Below are 18,723 nucleotides of genomic sequence, written 5' to 3'. Positions count from 1 at the left end.
CTTCAGTTTCTGGGGTTTCCGGGCCACAGACACCTCTAATAATTCAAAGTCTTCGCAGCTATGATTTGTTCAGACTTAACAGAAATAACCAATACATGCGGCCGTCATTCCTTCACATCCTAAGTCACTGGGACAAATTCACAGAATTACCCTCTCATAAAAATGGTTACCTTATAAGGAAAAACTGCTTAGAAAGGCGGGTGAATTCACACAGCTTGTACACAAGCAGTGTGTGAATGAGTGTCCTTCCCAGAAGACCCCACCAGCCCTGTCGTCCCCAGGCCGCAGAGCCCTGGCCGCCCGATGTTTGCTGCCGGAGGTGTTTTCTTTTCTAATCAGTCTTAGACTTAAGTTGAAGGCTTTACTTTTCTAATATTATTAGGATGTAAAAAAAAATCTCTTCTCAAAAACTCTCTAGAAACAACCTAACGAGGACACAGGAAGCCTACAGTATGGCGTGAAGTCACGGAAATGTTCTTCCCAGGAGGGCTGCCCGCTCCAGCGTCTTCGCTACGTGTGCTCAGACACCAGAGAAGGCTACTTGTGTAAGAGCCAGTGTTCTTCACTTCGCACGGCACCGAAGGCACCTAGAACAATTCCGTTCACCTATATTCACAGGTCCTAGCACATGCTTTAGATTCTGACAACTTCAAAAGCATCCGCGTATAAATACTAGTGGGTTTTCAGTCACAAGTCAGAGGTATTAACCATCAGCCCTTTGGACGCACTCTGGGACCCCTTTCTCATCCCTGAGAGTTCTGAGGAGACGTAGGGACACAAATTCATCTCTCCAGTAAAAACAAAAATGGCCTAACAACAACAGGTTTGGGGTTTTGAAGTAAACGTCTTTAGGAAGCAGGATTAGAGGACAGAGACACGAAGGAGCAAGAGCCCCGAAAGCATCCTTCCACACAGAGCGCTTCCTGTGGTGCCGTTTCCATGCTGCCCGTCGACAGACTTTAAAGGTGATGGGGTTAAAACGTTACGACACAGCACTGCTGTGTCAACTGTGCTCTGCAGGGTAACCCTTAGAACTGACAGGCCAGCTCTTCATGGCACTGAAGTACAGAGAGATCTTAGGAGACACAGAAGTTGTGGCTAGGCAAGTTGAAAAGGTTGCAATCTGTTATTTAATTCACTTTTTTTTTTTTCTTTTTAAAGATTTTATCTATGAGGGAGAGAGTTGAGGGAGAGGGACAAGCAGACTCCATGCTGAGTGTAGAGCCCCACGCAGGGCTCGATCCCATAACCCCAAGATCATGGCCTGAGCTAAAAGCAAGAGCTGGTCACTCAATCAACAGAGCCACCCAGGCGCTCCATGTTGCTGAATTCATTTCCGAACGGGAAGAAACTTCTAGTTTGTGGGTGAACATTGTGATTTATACACGAAGGGAAGCAAGAGTCAGAGACGCTGACATTTTTGGAACGGTGGGCCACCGGTGAGACGGCTGCAGGCGCCCAGAGGTGGTGAGGAGGACGGAGAGAAACCCAGGGTATGAGGAGGAGGAGAGACGGGATTACTGGACCCCTCATGAAGACATCAGTTTAACGACAGACTCAAAATCAGTATGGCATGAAGTCAGACAAACAGTGTCGCTGCTCGCATGAGGGGCCATGACATCGGCGTGTGAAAAACACCACAGATCGGACTTCACTACGCTTAAAATTCAGGGCTTGGAAGGTCTTTTCCCCCACAAACCACATAAAGGGAAATGGTGACCATGTGAGTTTCAGCACCTACACCATAGAACAAAACAGTAAAATTAAACCTTTGTCGCTCTCTCGACAGGAAGAGTAAGCCGCTGCGCTGAGGTAGGCCAAGGGAGACAGGGAGCAGGGACACACGACAGCCGTTTCAAACCAACAGGAGACGACTAATCACGTCTTCCCTCTGTCTGTGTTACTCAGCATTTTCAACTTGGGAAATCTGGGAGGAACAGTGACGAGCTGTGTAGGCTTTAGGCAGTGAAGTCATGGGCTTTGCACACTCAACAGGACTTATGTTGGAGCCGACAGATTATTTCACCTAAGTGTCACAAACAAGCAACATGTATATACTGCAAGTTTATTTCAATCACACAAACAAAGTTAGCGTGTAGGAAATTGAAATGAAACAGTACGGTAAAAATAGCAGAGAACCGAACAATTGAAAAAGGAAGCACACCTAAAGCATGAGAGTCCAACATTCATCAGTGTTTCTTCTTCAGTCCGGACTGACGCGTGAGGCTTGCAAACTGCGGACAAACCGGGAAACCACGACGATACTCGGGGGAGATGTCAGCACCGCGTTAAAATGTGTACATTCAGTTGGTTTGCAATGGGCTGCTGGCCATGTACAGAGCATGTAGGACAGATTTGTCACGGGTCACATCACAGTGTTGAGGAAAGAAGCGCCTTTCTGTCGTCAGAAAGGACCCCCTGAACTGCACGCAGCTTCCGACACCCAGTGAGCACAGCATGATCACCGTGGGCATGACGGGCTCCAGGGAACATCACCTCGCTAAGGAAAGTCACTTAGGCTTCTGCTTCCCATTTTAATTACTGAAATCTCTAATGATGACAAAAACTGTCCCGCTGGACAGCCAACATGTACAGTGATTGGGAAGAACACGTTGAGTGATCCGGGCAAACGCACACGAATGGACCACGATGTGACCCAGCATTGGCTCTGTCCTGTCACACGGACATCCTGGGAGGACCGGACCAAGGCACGAGACAGCGAGCGCAGACAGCAGCCCCTCACTAAGGTCCAGCGTGCGGCTCTAGTCTCTTCGCTGACTTTGGACCACTTGTACCCAGTACTCTAACCTACTAGAGACTAACTTCACCGACAAAAATCAAGTGATTGCTCACCTGATTTATAGGGGACAGGAGTGTTTACACCATCCAAGTGTTTGTATAACCAAAAGGACAAAAATAAAGATCAAAGTGCCTCTGCTTTCTTCTAGAAGACAGTACGTTAGAAGCTGGCTGCAGCTTGAATGCCTTTCCTACTGCTGCCTGACGATGAGTGGTTGACAGAGAACTGCACAGTTAGGATAGCTCATCCATCACAGATTAATCTAAAACTGAACTCTCTACAGAAACAGGAACTATTTAACAAGGAAAACAATTTCCTCACTCAAACCCTTTTGAATGGTAAACTATGCTACCGACAAGCTCTGTCTGACCGACTGAGGTTACAAAATCTAGAAAGCAGATGAAAATGGATTATTTCTTCAAAATTTTAGTAAAAACTTCAGATAAAGATTTCAAAGCAAATATGGCACATAACTGAAGCATAAATCAAGATGGAGAGCCTGGAGAATTTGTGATTTCCTAAATTAAGAAAAAAAAAAATCTATCATTGCAACATATAGGATTTCTCCCCTATTTTAATCTTCGCGAGTTTCCAGGAGAAGGGCATGGGTTATGCCCACACACACCTGCGTCGGGGTGAGCGGGGGTCTAGATCCTTCTTTTCACCACCTGAGTCTCGCTCGGTCACAAGACAACCACGCAGAGCCCCTCGCTGGTCCCCTCTGCTGTATGGTGTCCGTGACCTCAGTTCCTGCGGACATCAACTACTTCGTGTTTCCACGTAACAAAATTCAAAAGCAGCTTCTCGGTCAGGAACACATACCTGTCCAACTGCAGGGCACCTAGGTAGTAAAGCAACTGCCAAATTCAGGGATCGGATTTTCGAGTTCCGCAGTACGACATAATCCCTGGGAAGCTCAGAATCATGTTTCAGACCATTGAAATTACTCAAGTTAAAATACGAACAGCTGAACACATGATGTAAAAGATTGAGTACTTGGTTCTGCTCACATATTTACCAATTGAAGTCACAAAATAGTCCTCATTATTATTCATGCAGGTAATTGAGAAAAAAAAGTGCAGAAATTAACTTTAAAAGAAAAATTATTCCTTCCCTTCCTCCCGCCTCCCCCAAACTCTACAAAAGGTTTTCCCTGGGACCAGGCCTTGAAAAGGCCACTACGTATTAGTGGGACATGCATTATTGTCTGCAATTAAAAAAGCTAATTTTGTGGTGGTTGTAATTACATTATAAAAATGTCCACATGCATAAATCTAAAAAAGGTTGAAAACCTACAGTAAGTCTACAATATATTGTTTTACATTTGACCACTGGTGTGTTATGTAGGAGTCACAGATTTGGTAAAGCATTTTAACAATTTAGGAAGGCATCTAAATCTTTAAATTCTGGACGAATTTTATGTTTTAATCTACAAAATTGCATGAAGGCTAACTCGAGAGACTTCCTATCATTCTAAAATTCCTCAAGCCAGACAAACCATTTTTAGGACACTTTCTTATAAATATCACCCTTGGAAAGCACATACAATTCCATTTGTTCCACATTTTAGGATCTTAACCTACACAGGGCTGATCTCCATCCCTCACGGAATATCAAATGTGATAGGAAGACAAACCTGAGAAACATTTACAATACAAGAGTGTAACTTGCTCATTTCTTCATCAGCACTCTCTGAAAACAAACTTCTTAAGCCTTTCTCCTCTTTATTTTAGCAATGGATTGTGAAAAACGTGCGATTTTTGTCTTGACATGAAAATATTTCAATGCACGGCGATCTTGCCTGATAGGTTTAGTATTTTCTGCATAACTAGGAAACAGGAATTCATATCCGACTCTTTCATCCTGTTGAAAAGGTCAGAAAAAAGCAGCAAACTGGGAGGGAAATAGCTTATCGCCAGAATAATGCGTCTGAAGGCTTGTGAGGATGTTGGTTTTCCTCTTCCAACTGTTTGTCTCCACTTTCTTCTCGCAGCTCACAAATGTAGGGGTTTGTTGTTAACAGCTGTCGTTCACAGGGCTCTTTCTCCAGACTAGAGTCCTATTCCTCCTCGGTTCGTCTCTCTACGCAGAATTGGACTTGCTCAGTTCTTGCCTGATTGCTGGGCACGAAAAGGAAACGTATTTCAAGTAAATACAATGGTGAGGTAAAATCAGTGAGAAATTCCTTCTAAGAAAACTCAGTGGCTGTCTTCAAACTCCCAGTAACAGAGAGCCAAGCAGACCCTACATCTGCTGCTGCACAGATTTTGGTTTTCTTTTTTAAAGATTTTATTTATTTGACAGACAGAGATCACAAGTAGGCAGAGTGACAGGCAGAGAGAGAGGGGGAAGCAGGCTCCCCGAGGAGCAGAGAGCCTGATGCGGGGCTCGATCCCAGGACCCTGGGATCATGACCTGAGCTGAAGGCAGAGGCTTAACCCACTGAGCCACCCAGGTGCCCCCAGACTTTGCTTTTCTTAACATAGAGACGGTACTAGCTTGTGTACACAGACACACTCACACACACACACGCACACACTCATTCGCACTCTCCCTTTCGTGTCCACAATGATAACACGGACGTTGTGGGCTCAGAGTCCATAGAGAAGGCAGCAGGTTGGGATGTGAGGCCAGAGATGGGCCCCTCTGCCTGGACTCTGTTCTGATGTTAATCACCCCTGACACATAGGGACCTCATTTATCCCAATTTTTACACATAATTTCCACCGTAAGGAAGAGAGGGCTCTTTTCTGACATCCTAAGCCATGTGAAGGACAGGATACTATGCAAAATTGTTTTATGCCCTCAAGTAATAAACTGGTTATTTTTTGTGCATTTCCTTAAAAATGGGTATTCTACAACATTACAGAGTCAGCAAAGCTGTTTATATACTCACCATCAATGAGCTCTTCTTTTAGCTTTGTTAATTCTTTTCTCATTTCATCTAAAATGTCCTAAAATATTAAAGAAAAATATCATAAATACAGGGAGGAAAAAATTACTGCTACAAATATTCTTGTTCATATAGAATTTTAAGAATGTATGAAGTCTGCTGTATAGTTTCTGTTGCCGGACTCCCTCCCAGACAAGGCTGTCTAAGTGCAGCCGAGCAACTCACGTTTTAACAGTCTTCCCAGTCTTCACTTACTTTAGCCTAGCAAAAAGGGAAACATTACAGTGCTTTCTAAAACTAAAAATAATTCTGCCATCCAGAGAAAGGTAGGCTGCAGGTCATTTCTAGAAAAGATAATAGCTCTGCTTTTAACTTTGTCTACTGGGAGCAGCCTGGAAGATGCTGCGCAGGGCAATTTCAGGGAACAGGAGATGTAAACCAGATAAGCAGATCCTGGCCTGTGTGTGATCCGGTTTGAAGTATGGGGTTCCTTAGGAATCGCACGATGGCTGCCAAACCTTCCTTCAAGGAATCCGAGACTCCCCTGGAGCTACCTCACGGGCTGCCCTAATTGGCAGAGGCAAGGGTGGATAGGCCTCACCTGGATCTGTGTGGTCTGACAGGGCGGACGCAGCCACACACAGCCTCTGAGCACTGGAGACGTGGCCAGTGTGAAATAGGATGCGTTGCCAGGGTAAAACACACACCAGATTTCAAAAACTTAGCATTAAGAAAATAACGTGTAATAATTCTTTAGTAATGTTAAAATACTGATTACATACTGAAATACTATTTAAATTAAATTAAATTAAATACATTAAAATGAATTTCACCTATTTCTCCTTACTTAGTTAATAAGACTATCAGAAATTTTAAAAGTGCTTGTGTGAGCCCTGTTTGTATTTTGATTTAATACTGTTGTTCTAGATGCTTCTTCCTCCGTGAAAACCACTCCACCTTCAAATATTTTGCAAAATCTGTATTTATAAGTTCACTTTGAAATAACAGTCCACCACCCCACCCCCGCCCAAACTTAAAACAATCACTGAGAACAGGGGCTCCTGGCAGCTGAATTAGTGGAGTGTCTGACTCTGATTTTAGCTCAGATCACGGTCTCAGTGTTGTGAGATCAAGCCCTGCGCTGGGCTCCGGGCTGGGCTTGAAGCCTGCTTAGTACTTCCTCTCCCTCTGCCCCTCCCCTCCCCAAATCGCCAAGAACAGTGTCAATGCCAGCTGAAAGGGCTCCGACACGGTAACGCAGTTTGAAGAGTAACACCTACCCTTTGAATGATTAGTTTCCATTATGGGACTTTTTCTAATACTGCACACCTCGGGTAAAATAAAATCACTCTAATTTAAGGTTCATTATCTTAAAAAGCTTTTCATGTTTAAAATAAGGTTGAAATTACCAATTAATACAATAACTCCTACACTTTACCAATGAGGAAACAAGCACAGAAATTATTAGTACAGACTATCAGATATCCTTACTCAAATTATAGTAAAATCAGCCCCAACAGGAAACCTTTCCTTTCTTCTCCACTACTTCAGATAGCCAAGAATTTACCATGTGTTCAAGTGTGTGCAAGCATCTACTTTAAAGTGTTTTTAAGAAAAGAAAGCCATGTTTAATATACAGGAAAATTAGGGCTTGATCATCAATGACCTCAAACTTCCTTTTCAAACTATATGACTCAAGTTAAACTTTTCTAATAGTTTTGCAATATAAAAATCAGATTTATCTGAAATTGGCTTTGAGGAACGATCTGGGCTCTGATCTGGACTCAGCTGCTGACCCAGACATGGGACCAAGCCAGGTAACTCCTCGGAATCTCAGAAGCCAAATCTAAGTCTACACACTGTCCCACAGGCCTCCCACGAGAACCAGAAGACAGCACCATGCTAAGAGCCCTGCCGGCGCCTGGCCTGCTCATCTACCGGCAGGTCAGTCCGAGGCTATGACAAGGACTGGTGTGGTCACTGCTCTGAGAGGCCCCCCAGGGGTGCAGGGTAGGAAGACCAAGGAGACAAGACCCTGCTGGCGGCAGCAACTCTGGGCTCAGGTCCATGAAACTGACCGTTGTCTAAGGTGTGTACACTGGCCCTCCTTTAAATTTTCCTTAACACTACCTATTTTTTTAAATTGTTTTACCTCTCCTGGGAATTAAATATTTTAAAGCCCCACAGCTCTTCTCACCTATCACTCCTTCCCCTTTCTTGTCTGAGTACCGATGTATATAATGCAGAGGTATCCAAAATATGGACAAGATCCTTTTCTTTTTCAGAAAGTTGAGAGAATTGTTCATACTGTTTGGTTACCTGTCTCTCTCACCTAGCTGGGCGAGTGCTCACCATTCAGTACATAACATGCTCATTTTTGATTCCTTAATGACCACTGGCCCCGGCCCGACACTATAGAGTTATATACTTCTACAATATTTTCTTAGTAGTGAAATTTTTTGGTTCAAAGGTAAAATATTTATTTTTAAGGCTTGTGATCTGTTTTCCCAAGTGCTTCCTAGAAAATAAAAGTATCCGAGAATGCCCATTTCCCCGACATTCTTGCCAAAACCAGATTCACTGGGTCCATTTTTGCCAATGGTAAATGGAAAGTGCAATCTCATTTGTATTTGTAAAGGTACAAATACATACTATGTGCTGACATTACGCCATTAAGACACCTGCCCCCACCCTCCACCACTGCTGGAACTTCATGTGAACACACTGACCCAAAAAAATGAAAATTTGAAAAAAACAATTTGGTACTCATGTTGCTGTTTCCTTTGTACAGAAAGACCTAAACTCTACTTCCCAGTATATTCACAATCCGTCAAATGCCGGCACACCAGACATTTTTCCAGAGAAAACAGTGCACGTCGGGGGAAAGGGAGGGAAAGCTGCCGTCGGGCGCCTACCTGCTTCAGCCTGTCGTAGTCTAGCCCCTCCGTCTGGACACCGTTGGCACTGGGCTGTGATGAAGGTGCAGATTTTGGTCTGTACAAATGGAATTTCCAGGACAGGTAAAAAATACTTGGGATGTTTAAGGAGTTCACACAAAATTGCAAATTTATCAACCCAACATCAGATTTTGGTACTTTTCTTAAAACACAGATATTAAAAAGTTAACTTTGAAAGTTGCAGGACTGATTAGAACAGAAAACAGGAAGCATTTTTCACTTTGCTCAGTGTTTCCAGTTCTTTGTAAAGAAATCAGACAACGGTGACAGGATGACGGTGCTCCCTCCGCAAAGGGCAGAGGAACACGTTCTCTGCGCAAGAGGCGGGAAACGGGGCCATCTGCAGCACACGGACCAGGACTGGACACACTGGACCAGCTGCGACAAGGAGGCCCAGGAAACACAATCTCGTTCTTCTCAAAGTGTGCAAATCAACCACCAAGATGAATCAGTTTACAAATCCGATGGTTTACAGAAAAAGCCATTTTTGGAATAAGTATATGATCTGTTCCATGTGTTTCATGCCGTTTTAAGCATTCAAATAAATAAGAATGCTGGGGAAATAATTAAAAGATTCATATCCAGTTGGCTATGTGGCTGTTTCCAGACAAGTTTTTATGGAGATGATATCTGAATGAGTTTCCAACTACTTACACAAACTTATTTTGTCTTAAGAAAAAAAAAAAAAAAATAGGGCAGTGCCTGGGTGACTTAGTCAGTTAAGCGTCTGACTCTTGGGTTTCAGCTGGGGTCATGATCTCAGGGTCGAAGGACTGAGCTCCACGTGGGGCTCCACACACAGTCAGGAATCTGCTTGGGATTCTCTCTCTCTCCCTCTGCCCCTCCACCAGGAGCACTTTCTCCCTCTCAAATAAATAAATCTTTTAAAAAAAAAAAAGAAAGAAAGAAATGCCACACAGATGCAGTTTGCCAATTATTACTACATGCTCAGAAATTTAGCCTCTCTTAAAAAAATTCAACATGAAGAAATAAGTCTTAGAAATTAGGTATGCCTTAGGCAAAAGCTTCAATATCAAATAAACCAGTCATGGCTCCTCTCCCATTCCGGCAAGTAGAGAAAATCCCAGCAGAAAATCTCGAGTCTTAACTGGGCACTCCTCTACATTCTGGTTTAATACCATTAAGTGGCCACAATTTGAGGACCACAACTCAGTGCAGATGAAAACTATCAGCTGAGTCATGGATCTTCAAGTTTTCAGAGGACCAACGTCACAAATCTAAACCAAAACTGGTATGCACAATAACTTCTCAAAGTTATGATTTCATAACTCTTAAAGGCATATTATGCTCCAAACCCACAGGCATTGCTGGGGAAGATAAAATAGTAAGTTAATTTGCTTTCATATCAAACATAACAGCTTAACATGTTGTTATATAAAGCAAATCGACCAATTTTATTTTATGAGACCTCAGCTGCTCTGCTTGTACGAACCAGGAAAACCAACTCTCAGAAAACTTCATTCAGTAAGCCCTGAGCGAGGCACTAGGACAAAAGAACACTTACTTCCAGGACGTATTTCCTTTCTGTTTTGCGGAGGGGACTACTGTACCCTCTGGTCACAGAGGAGGCACTGAAGGCCCTGGCAAGCAAGGCAGGCGCTGTGGCCACAGGCTGGTCTGGGGAACACCCCTGACGGTCCACACACTGCATTTCAGTCACCCACGCTGCCTGGCCCTGCTCGCCAGACTCACACTCTTAATTACTCGGCTTCTCTCTCACTTTTCACATTTAAGTGGTAAAATCAGTGAACGCTTTTCTCCAAAGTTTTATAATGAGTATTCCCAACGTTCACATGAGTATCTACAGTATGCAAAAGTTAACCGGGCAGTGTGTTATGAATATATCTGTACTTATTAAAAACACAACACATTACTGTTCCATAATAAACAATCGAGGAAACATGCAATTAAGAAATTTTAATTCATGCTAACATGCAATCCACCACCATCACCATCATGATTAACTAAAGGGGGGAACTTTTCATACTGAAGGAAAGAAGTAATCACCACTCTTTAAAAAAAGGTTTATCAATGTTACCCTATCAAGGGGCCCTAGTGGGAAAGCAGCAAAAAAACTGAGAAGATTAACAGAAGATCTTATTAAATGCTATTTTCCTATGTACTAGCAAATTTTCTAAGCAAGTCTTCTGGTGATAATGATTAAACTACCTTGAGAAAAGCAGGAAAATTTTTTCATGCTTGTAATATAAACATTTTATGCAGATTCAACTGATTGGCAAACTTACCAAATATTTTTATCATGAATGGCATGAAAACAATTTGGCCAAATACAATCTGCAGAACTCCTGACTCAGTGCCATAGGCATCCCTCCATATACTGTTTAAGTCATGTTCCTAGTAGACTTTCACATGTATTTTTTAAAAACAGGTGCACAGGGTAACATGGGCACACCTCGGTTATTTATAATCTATGGGTTTTCACCACAACTGATAACAAAGTATGAGGCCCTCCCAGAGGTTACTGTGTTACCTCTAAACAGCTGCCTATCAATAACTACCAAAATATCTAAAGTCCCTGTTCTTCCAAATCCATTCTAAATAGAAGTTTGAACACTTGAGGAGTTTTAAAATATTGTCAATTTCTTTAGCTAAGAAATACATGGTTCTTAATTTTAATTAAAAAAAAAAAAAAAAAAAAAAAAGGTTAACAGGACTCATCCTAGAAAACCAGCTGCCCAGGATGGAAGACGTCAGATTGGGAAAGGCATGTAACCTGCCCCCACGTGTAGAGAGGCCGGGGATGTTCCTCCAGGAATATGTTTCTTACAAGTGTGGCTGTGATGTAGTCCCGTGTTCCATGAACTTCCAGTACAAATCTCCTACTCTACCTTTTAAAGGTTGTCTCAAAGCTTCTAAAAAGAAAAGCCTTTAGAGGAAAATGCAACAGCTACAAAGGGCCTGGAGAAGACATAGGCGGCCTCATACGCCACTCCAGCCTTGCTGGGGTATATGCTGTTCATATGTACCCTGATCCAACTAGGGAATCAAGGCAGGAGAATAAACCCTATTAACTTTCCTAATCAAAATCTCTTCATGTTTTTTAAAAAGTGCTGTAAATAAAGCTAAATACGAAAGATTTGCTCTTCCTCAAGTCATCTCCCTCGTGGTGATTACCAATCCAGGTAGAAAAAGCTCAGCCCTATCCTGAACATGTTATTCTGAAGTCTCAAACCACAAAGTCACACCAGGATGATACCTGTGTAATGAATCATAGGACCTGTTGTCAAAAACAATCTGATTTTTCCTTGGAGAATCCCGTCTATGAAGGGGAAAAAACCATTTAAAGGGAAACACAATAGAACTTTTAAAAAAATAATGCGCACTATGTTCCTGTTTTATAGGTTTGTAGTCATAGCCGAACAATGAAAGAAGTCCATTAACCTTAAAACGATAGTTTTTTTCCCAATATGAAAGGATGTACTCGGACACTAATTCTAGTTATGTAACATAGTCATTTGACAGCTGCAAAGAACGAAAAGTAAATCGTGGTGCGTTTGTGATGACCACCTTTAGAGAGTGCACATAATAAAAGCTACTCCACAAGGTACCAAAACAAGTACCGAAACACAGTAGAAATCACTGTAGCCTTAAGTTCGCAAAATTAACTCTTCTCAGAAAGAAAGCGTGTGAACTCTCTTTCTACCTTGAATATAAGATCTGTGAGCTCTTACTGAAAACCGTATGATAACTCACAAATTTATCAATGGGACATTCTAGTCATAGTTTAAGGTAATTTTAACAACATTTTTGCTTTTACCCAACTACCTGGCATCTTCACTGAATAAATAACGGCACAGTGCAGCACCTCATATACACGACCGGAGTCCACCCATCCCACCCTAACACAACCTCGACATGGACATTGGTAAGAGAAAGGGGTTCTTTCCTCACCATGCAAGGATGAGGTGCACATCAAGTGGCCTTATTAATACAATGGTTCTCAGCAGGAACGGGGGAGAAAAGTTGGGAAGAAAAGCCATACTGTTTAGTCCTTCCAATGTACTTGTGAAATCTTCTTGGCTTAAAACCACTTGGGGTGAAATTTTAAGACACATATCACTGGCTGGCTCAAATCTATCAAAAGGTATATGAGTGGTCAGAAAACGACCGGGCGTTTCCAAATTTCCATTTCAGGAAAGGAGAAGAAAACCAACCTACCAGAGCAGAACACCATTACGATATACTGCTAGATAATAAGAACCAATACTCGGTTAATCTACAGAAAAGTCCTAAAAACGAAAAGGGGACTTTCTGAACACTTACTAAACTTCCTTTAGAAGTCTGAATAATCTTTTAAAGGCTATTTTTTAAATGAACCCAAACACATCAAGGAACTTTTATTCCACTTGGAGAACCCACTTCATGTCCCTCCATGGTCTTAAGGTTTGCTCAGGTTCACCATGGAACCCCTATCAGTAAGGTACAGATAAAGAGTAGACATAAACAGGAAGATTCTTCCCTGTCCCATTTCTGTCTTCCAAAGATACATGGGACACCACAGTTCTGTGCTCTGATATGTACTCGATAAATTAGGCTTCAAATTGTGCTAGTGGAGAAAATCTAGCTAGATGCACTGGGAGGCCACATCAATCAGGTATCTGATAAACATAAATGTGTGATTTTCCACTCTGTTGAAACCATGTCCACCAAAAGCAATTCTTGCATTTTCTCCTAAAATAAAATACATTCATCTTATAGTCACTGAGAAACTAAAAGCCTCTACATGGTTGAAAAAACAAGTCCAAATTTAGATTTAGGCTAACATTGAACAGATCTGTGACAATGTGAGGTCTATCCTTGTTTTTTATTAGTTTTCTATTATTAGAGCCAAGTTTGCTTTTTAAGAGGTAAAACTAAAGCAAACAGCTCAGAAAGAAAAGGCCAAACACTTTTAGTCTCTAAACACATACTTTTTTTTTCTGGAAAAAAAAAATGTAAGTCCTTTAAACTATCTCATAAATCCAGAAAGTTTCACCTATGTTCAAGACCTGAGATATAAATTTGGTATGACAATAAAATACGCATAGCTAAGAAATGCTGAAAATTGCTAATACCATGCCTCACAGCCCCTGGGAGAAACAGAAATTCACTATTCTTGTTTCTGGGCACTCTCTTTCCTAAGTTGATTTTAACTAGAAATTTCAACTGAGAGAGAAATCAATCTTTCTACTTCACAAATTCAAAACTTCAGGTTTTGTTTTGCTCTCTCTTAAACATTGCAGGCATTTTTCTCCTGCTGCCTTTCAATTTAAAACATAGAAGTTTCTTTGAAAGACTGCATTACCAAAATGAAGGTTGTCATTTTGAGACTACTGGGGAAACGTGACTGTATCACACAATATCATTGTTCAATGTTAGATTTCTTGATAGCAATAATGGTACTGCGGTTACACAGGAGGATATCCTGGTTCTTAGGGAAAATGATGAACAATTTTTGCAAACTGCTTTCTCACTCTCCAGAGGAACACAAAGGCATGTCTCTTTGTGTCTCTGCCTCACACCAATGGGGCAAAACTAGTAACTGGGGAACCTGGGTAAGGGGCACATGGGCATGTGCTCTACTATTCTCTCAACTTTGCTGTAGTTTTGAATTTTTTAAAATAAAAAAATTGGGAGGAATAAAAGCGATCTTAAAATTTCAGACAACCTGTCTAAACAGTAAGCATCCGACAATCGCTAGGAAAAACACCCTGGTGCTCAGGGTTTTATCTGCTTCTCTGTACAATTTCAAATCCACCACTAGAGTCCGGAGAGGTTAATTTCTTTTAGATACACCTGTAGCATGAAAGTCAGAAAGGAGACATACCTGGAGATAACAGGTGACTTGCTGCCATTCATTGTATTTGTTCTTTCCCAAGGTTTTCTTGTTGGTTCTTTAAAAATAAGGAACATAAGTTATGAAGTGCCCTGCCTGCTCCCAGAGTAATTTATTGCAAAAAAAACCAACAAAATACTAAGTAACTTTAAACATGCTTTTGTACAGATGAAAAGTTTTTAGTTACAATTCTGAACTTTAATTAAAATCTATTAAGGAGGGGCTCCTGGGTGGCTCAGTGGGTTAAGCCGCTGCCTTCGGCTCAGGTCATGATCTCAGGGTCCTGGGATCGAGGCCCGCATCGGGCTCTCTGCTCAGCAGGAAGCCTGCTTCCTCCTCTATCTCTACCTGCTTGTGATCTCTCTGTTAAATAAATAAAATCTTTAAAAAAAAAAAAAAATCTATTAAGGATCCTAATTTGTACAACTTCAGACCTTAAGATGAGAAGATATTAATAAGCAACTGTGACGAGTCCTCCGGGAGAGCAGCCGCAGGCTGTGAATCTCTGACAGCGGAGGCCTACAACCAGGAGGTGCACCACCTCTCTAGCAGAGCAGGGCTTCATATCAGAGATGGATGTCTCAGCTTGGGGCCAGGGTAAGCGTTAGGGAGTGCAAGAGCGAAATTATGAGCAAATCTGTATAAAAATATGGTCATCCCCTCTTGCAGGGCAGGGAGGATTCATAGTTCTTCTCAAATTGTACATGGTTCTGTGACTCTAACTTACAGTGGAGTTCTACAGTTTTTGTGTTCTTATAAAAACACCTATGTTAATTTTGGCTTCTGGAAGAAAGATAAAGCTATTACAGTAAATAGTTCATAAACCAGAAAATTTTTAATGGAAGTAACATTAACAAACTGAGCTGAGTCCTATTTAGGAAAAAGTCACAATATTTACCACAGGACAGCCTAAAAAAAATATTGAATAATCACCACTCAGTAAGGAGAATGTGAGATTCTTTTTTTCTTTTTACTTTTTTGGCAAATGGGTCACAATCACAAGAACAGACTTTTTTTTTTTTTAAGAATTTCTTTCTTCACGTTATTTTAAATTAGATAAAAAGCTGAACAGATAGATCTGTTCTTCGCTTTGGCCAAACACAGGGAACGGCCCCTCCCGTCCTCCTCACGGACCCAGCACCAGTCATGTGCCTCCAGGGGCAGGGAGTTTGTTCGTATTCTACGGAACAGCCTTGCAACCTAGAGTCCTTGACATCAGAAACCTCACGGAGTTCAACACCACTTCCCCAAAGCTGTAATGAAGCCTCTTTTTTCCTTAACAATGAGAAGTCTTAGTTCCCCGATTATCAGTATTACCCAAAGGCATGGTCAAAAGGACAACGCTCTCCATCTGAGAATGTTCTGAAATGGACATCAGTGCTAACTGCGTGCTCACCTCATCTCCACCTTTAAAATTCCGGGATTAAAAGTCCTTCCCTTTCATCTAATCATCTATGTCTCCATGCTCTAGTGAATCACCTTAAATCATCAACAGCTGTACACATGGAATGAGTAAAAATTACGATTTTTGAAGACAGAATCATCAGATTCTGATCTTTGGGTTTTGATGGATCTTTCCATATCATGAAGGCAGAGGACAAGCAAGTCGCTGCTTTCAAGGATGAACGAAAAACATTTCCATCACCAGGCAGGCACTTGGCTCCAACATGGGCAAATAGGGCATTTTCAGTTGAGGAGTATTAGTATTTCGAGGTTCATAAAGGTTAAAATAGAGCTCCTGAACTTACCAGGTGTACTTGTTGACGAGGCCTTAGAAGTTACAGGCTCTGACTCTTCCTAAACAGACAGGAACACTTATTAATCCCACGGAGCCTACCAGAAACCTGGAGCAGAGACTCAGAGGCTCACACTCATCCATACCCAACACACCTGCTGCGTTGCCTGCCGTGCCCTTCATCAGCCCCCTCTGCCTTCCACCGCAGCCCAGACCTGCCTCCTCTGTCCTCCACAGCCCCTGTCCGGCACCGGGCAACGCTACCAAGCCAGGCGTCAGGGCACCAGAGCCCAAAGGTGGCAGGAAAGCAACAGTGCAGCGTGTCCGACAGTGGCACACGGAGCAGACTCGGGGCGGGGGCACAGCTAATAACCACAGGGCTCCGAGGGGATCAGTCTAATTCTTTCCTTTTCAACTTGAGGAAACAGAGACCCGAAGAGACTCCGAATGCTGAGCGAAGGTGCGGCACTCGCTCCCAGCTGAGTGCCATGCTCCCCCCCTACTGCGGCCCCACCCTCGCCCATCTCACAGGAATGCTCTGAAAACTGACACACCGGGCTCGAGACAGCCGTCTGTAACATGTGCAGAGCTGACATAAGAAACTGAACGTCCAGCTAATCTTGGACTTCACTCTCCTAAAGAGTTACGCCTGGCTTTCCCATTTTCAGTCGTGGTCAACTCTCCTTATTACTTACGTTTTTGTCCTCTTTTTGTTCTGTTTCTATTGTTGATCCCTTTTCAGCAATTCTTCTCCTAGAGAGAAGGGATATCCGATTTTTTAAAATTCATCTTAGTGTAAGAACTATACGGAAAGGGAAGAGTCACATCTAGTTACACTTCACTTGGCCTCAACGAACACAGTACTCTTGGTCCCGAACGCGTTCACACGGTTGCTCACTCACCTCCTGGCCAGCAGGGCGCTCATTTCTTCCATCAACCCACTGCCTCCTAAAGGAAGGGGTCCATTCCCACGGCCCGTGTCTGACTTCAAGGAGGCCGCGTTCACACCAACAGTAGTCCCTCCGCTTGGGAAAGAGCCATCCTCCATCTTAATAAGAATACAGACAGATAGTAAACTCCTGTGTTTAGGACCTTAATTTCAATACAAACATCCAGATATTATTTTTTAAATCTTTCTAAGAACCTGTGGCATGACTGATACTAACATTCTATTAACCATGGAAGTTTCATCCCAGTTTACACCAACAATAAGGAGATAAAACATTAATATGTCTCCCTGTTCCCTACAACGAGAAGGATACGTCACTGTTGTGGCAAAAAAAAAATGCGTAATCTGCCAAAACATGCATAATCCAAATGCAATCTTGAAGAAACTATTGGGGAAACCAAACTGAAGGGCAGGCTCCAGAGTCAGCTCTGTAGACCTTGCCCAAGTCAACCTCATGTATGAAACTGTGAGGAATTATCCCCCATTTTACGGCAAACTTGGGACATCACAGCTAAATGTACCAAGTGATCTTGGGCTAGAAAAGAAAAGTGCCCTAAGGGACAATATTGGACAATACATGACATTTGAACACACTTGCAGATTAGAAGAGTCCATCAACTAAACCCCCCATTCCTAAGCACTCTCCAGTGAGCATGGAGGTCAACATCCCTACTTCCACAGACCACACACACTCCAGCGTTGTGCGTTGAGTGCAATGTGTCTGACTCACTCTCATTTCAGACAAAAAAGGGAGAGTGTGTGTGTCCCACAGAAGGAAACCCACGCACAGAGAATAATTAAGCAAATACGACAAAATGTGAAGTGGTGAGTCTGGGCGGTGGGTTTACAGAAGCTGCATTCTCCTGACTTTTCTGTAAGTGTAAATTACATCGAATATTTTAATCAGTGAAGTAACACTGGGTTCATGAAAGGAGAAGGCAGTAAACAGGCTACGCCAGTCACCGAGGAGGAAGAGGCACAAGCAGACAGCACAGAGATGGGAAGATGCATTTACCCGGGACACTTTCCTCAGTTTCGCTCCAGCGATGGCAGCCGCAAGTCCAGTCAAAGGGCGATTGTCTTCAGATGCAGATCCGGCAAAAAATCCAGATGCAGGGAGGGGGGGAGCAGGAGGCGGAGGGGGAGGCGGGGGTGCTTGATTAGGAAGAGGGGGTGGTGGGGGTGGGGGCGGAGGCCCTGCAGCAGGGAGTGGAGGTGGGGGCGGAGGCCCCGGGTGGGGGTGCAGCGCTGCTGGAGCCGGCACTGGCCCCGGGGGGAGCGGTGGGGGGGGCGGAGGTGCTGGTGGTCCCAAGACAAGGCCTGAGTGAAAAAGATGTTAAATAAGACCGTCAACAACAGAGCCAAACGGGGTGACCTCGTGGACAGGGATGTGGGATGCCTCAAACATTTCCTGCCTATTCGTGAATTCTATTTAAAATAACGTTTAAAGTCTAGATCAGTGTTAAAAAGATACTAAAATGCAAAGCCAAGTATGTGAGGTCTTACTTTAACGTTAGAGCTTTATTAACAGA

The 18,723-nt window shown here is 42.8% G+C and overlaps 1 protein-coding gene across 18 annotated transcripts in view; it reads right to left on the bottom strand.

Moving 5' to 3' along the window:
- Positions 1-2,049: 2,049 nt before the first annotated feature.
- ENAH (ENAH actin regulator) overlaps positions 2,050-18,723 on the bottom strand; it is a 132,074-nt gene continuing 115,400 nt past the window's right edge. For 9 of the 18 annotated variants that reach the window (XM_082704457.1, XM_082704470.1, XM_082704472.1 and 6 more), the window contains 9 exons: positions 18,207-18,511; positions 17,145-17,290; positions 16,938-16,995; positions 16,256-16,304; positions 14,499-14,565; positions 11,889-11,951; positions 8,609-8,687; positions 5,697-5,754; positions 2,050-4,920 (listed from right to left, as the gene is read on the bottom strand). In XM_082704457.1, the coding sequence (XP_082560583.1) occupies positions 4,883-4,920; positions 5,697-5,754; positions 8,609-8,687; positions 11,889-11,951; positions 14,499-14,565; positions 16,256-16,304; positions 16,938-16,995; positions 17,145-17,290; positions 18,207-18,511 (863 nt within the window). In that variant the 3' untranslated portion in view covers positions 2,050-4,882. The remainder of the gene's footprint in view (positions 4,921-5,696; positions 5,755-8,608; positions 8,688-11,888; positions 11,952-14,498; positions 14,566-16,255; positions 16,305-16,937; positions 16,996-17,144; positions 17,291-18,206; positions 18,512-18,723) is intronic. The other 9 variants (XM_082704459.1, XM_082704462.1, XM_082704466.1 and 6 more) reach the window with 1 other exon arrangement.

The sequence above is a fragment of the Mustela nivalis genome (assembly GCF_964662115.1).
Source record: "Mustela nivalis genome assembly, chromosome: 16".
NCBI lineage: Eukaryota > Metazoa > Chordata > Mammalia > Carnivora > Mustelidae > Mustela > Mustela nivalis.
The sequence above is the reverse complement of the archived record's forward strand: the minus strand, read 5'-3'. Positions and strand labels throughout refer to the sequence as shown.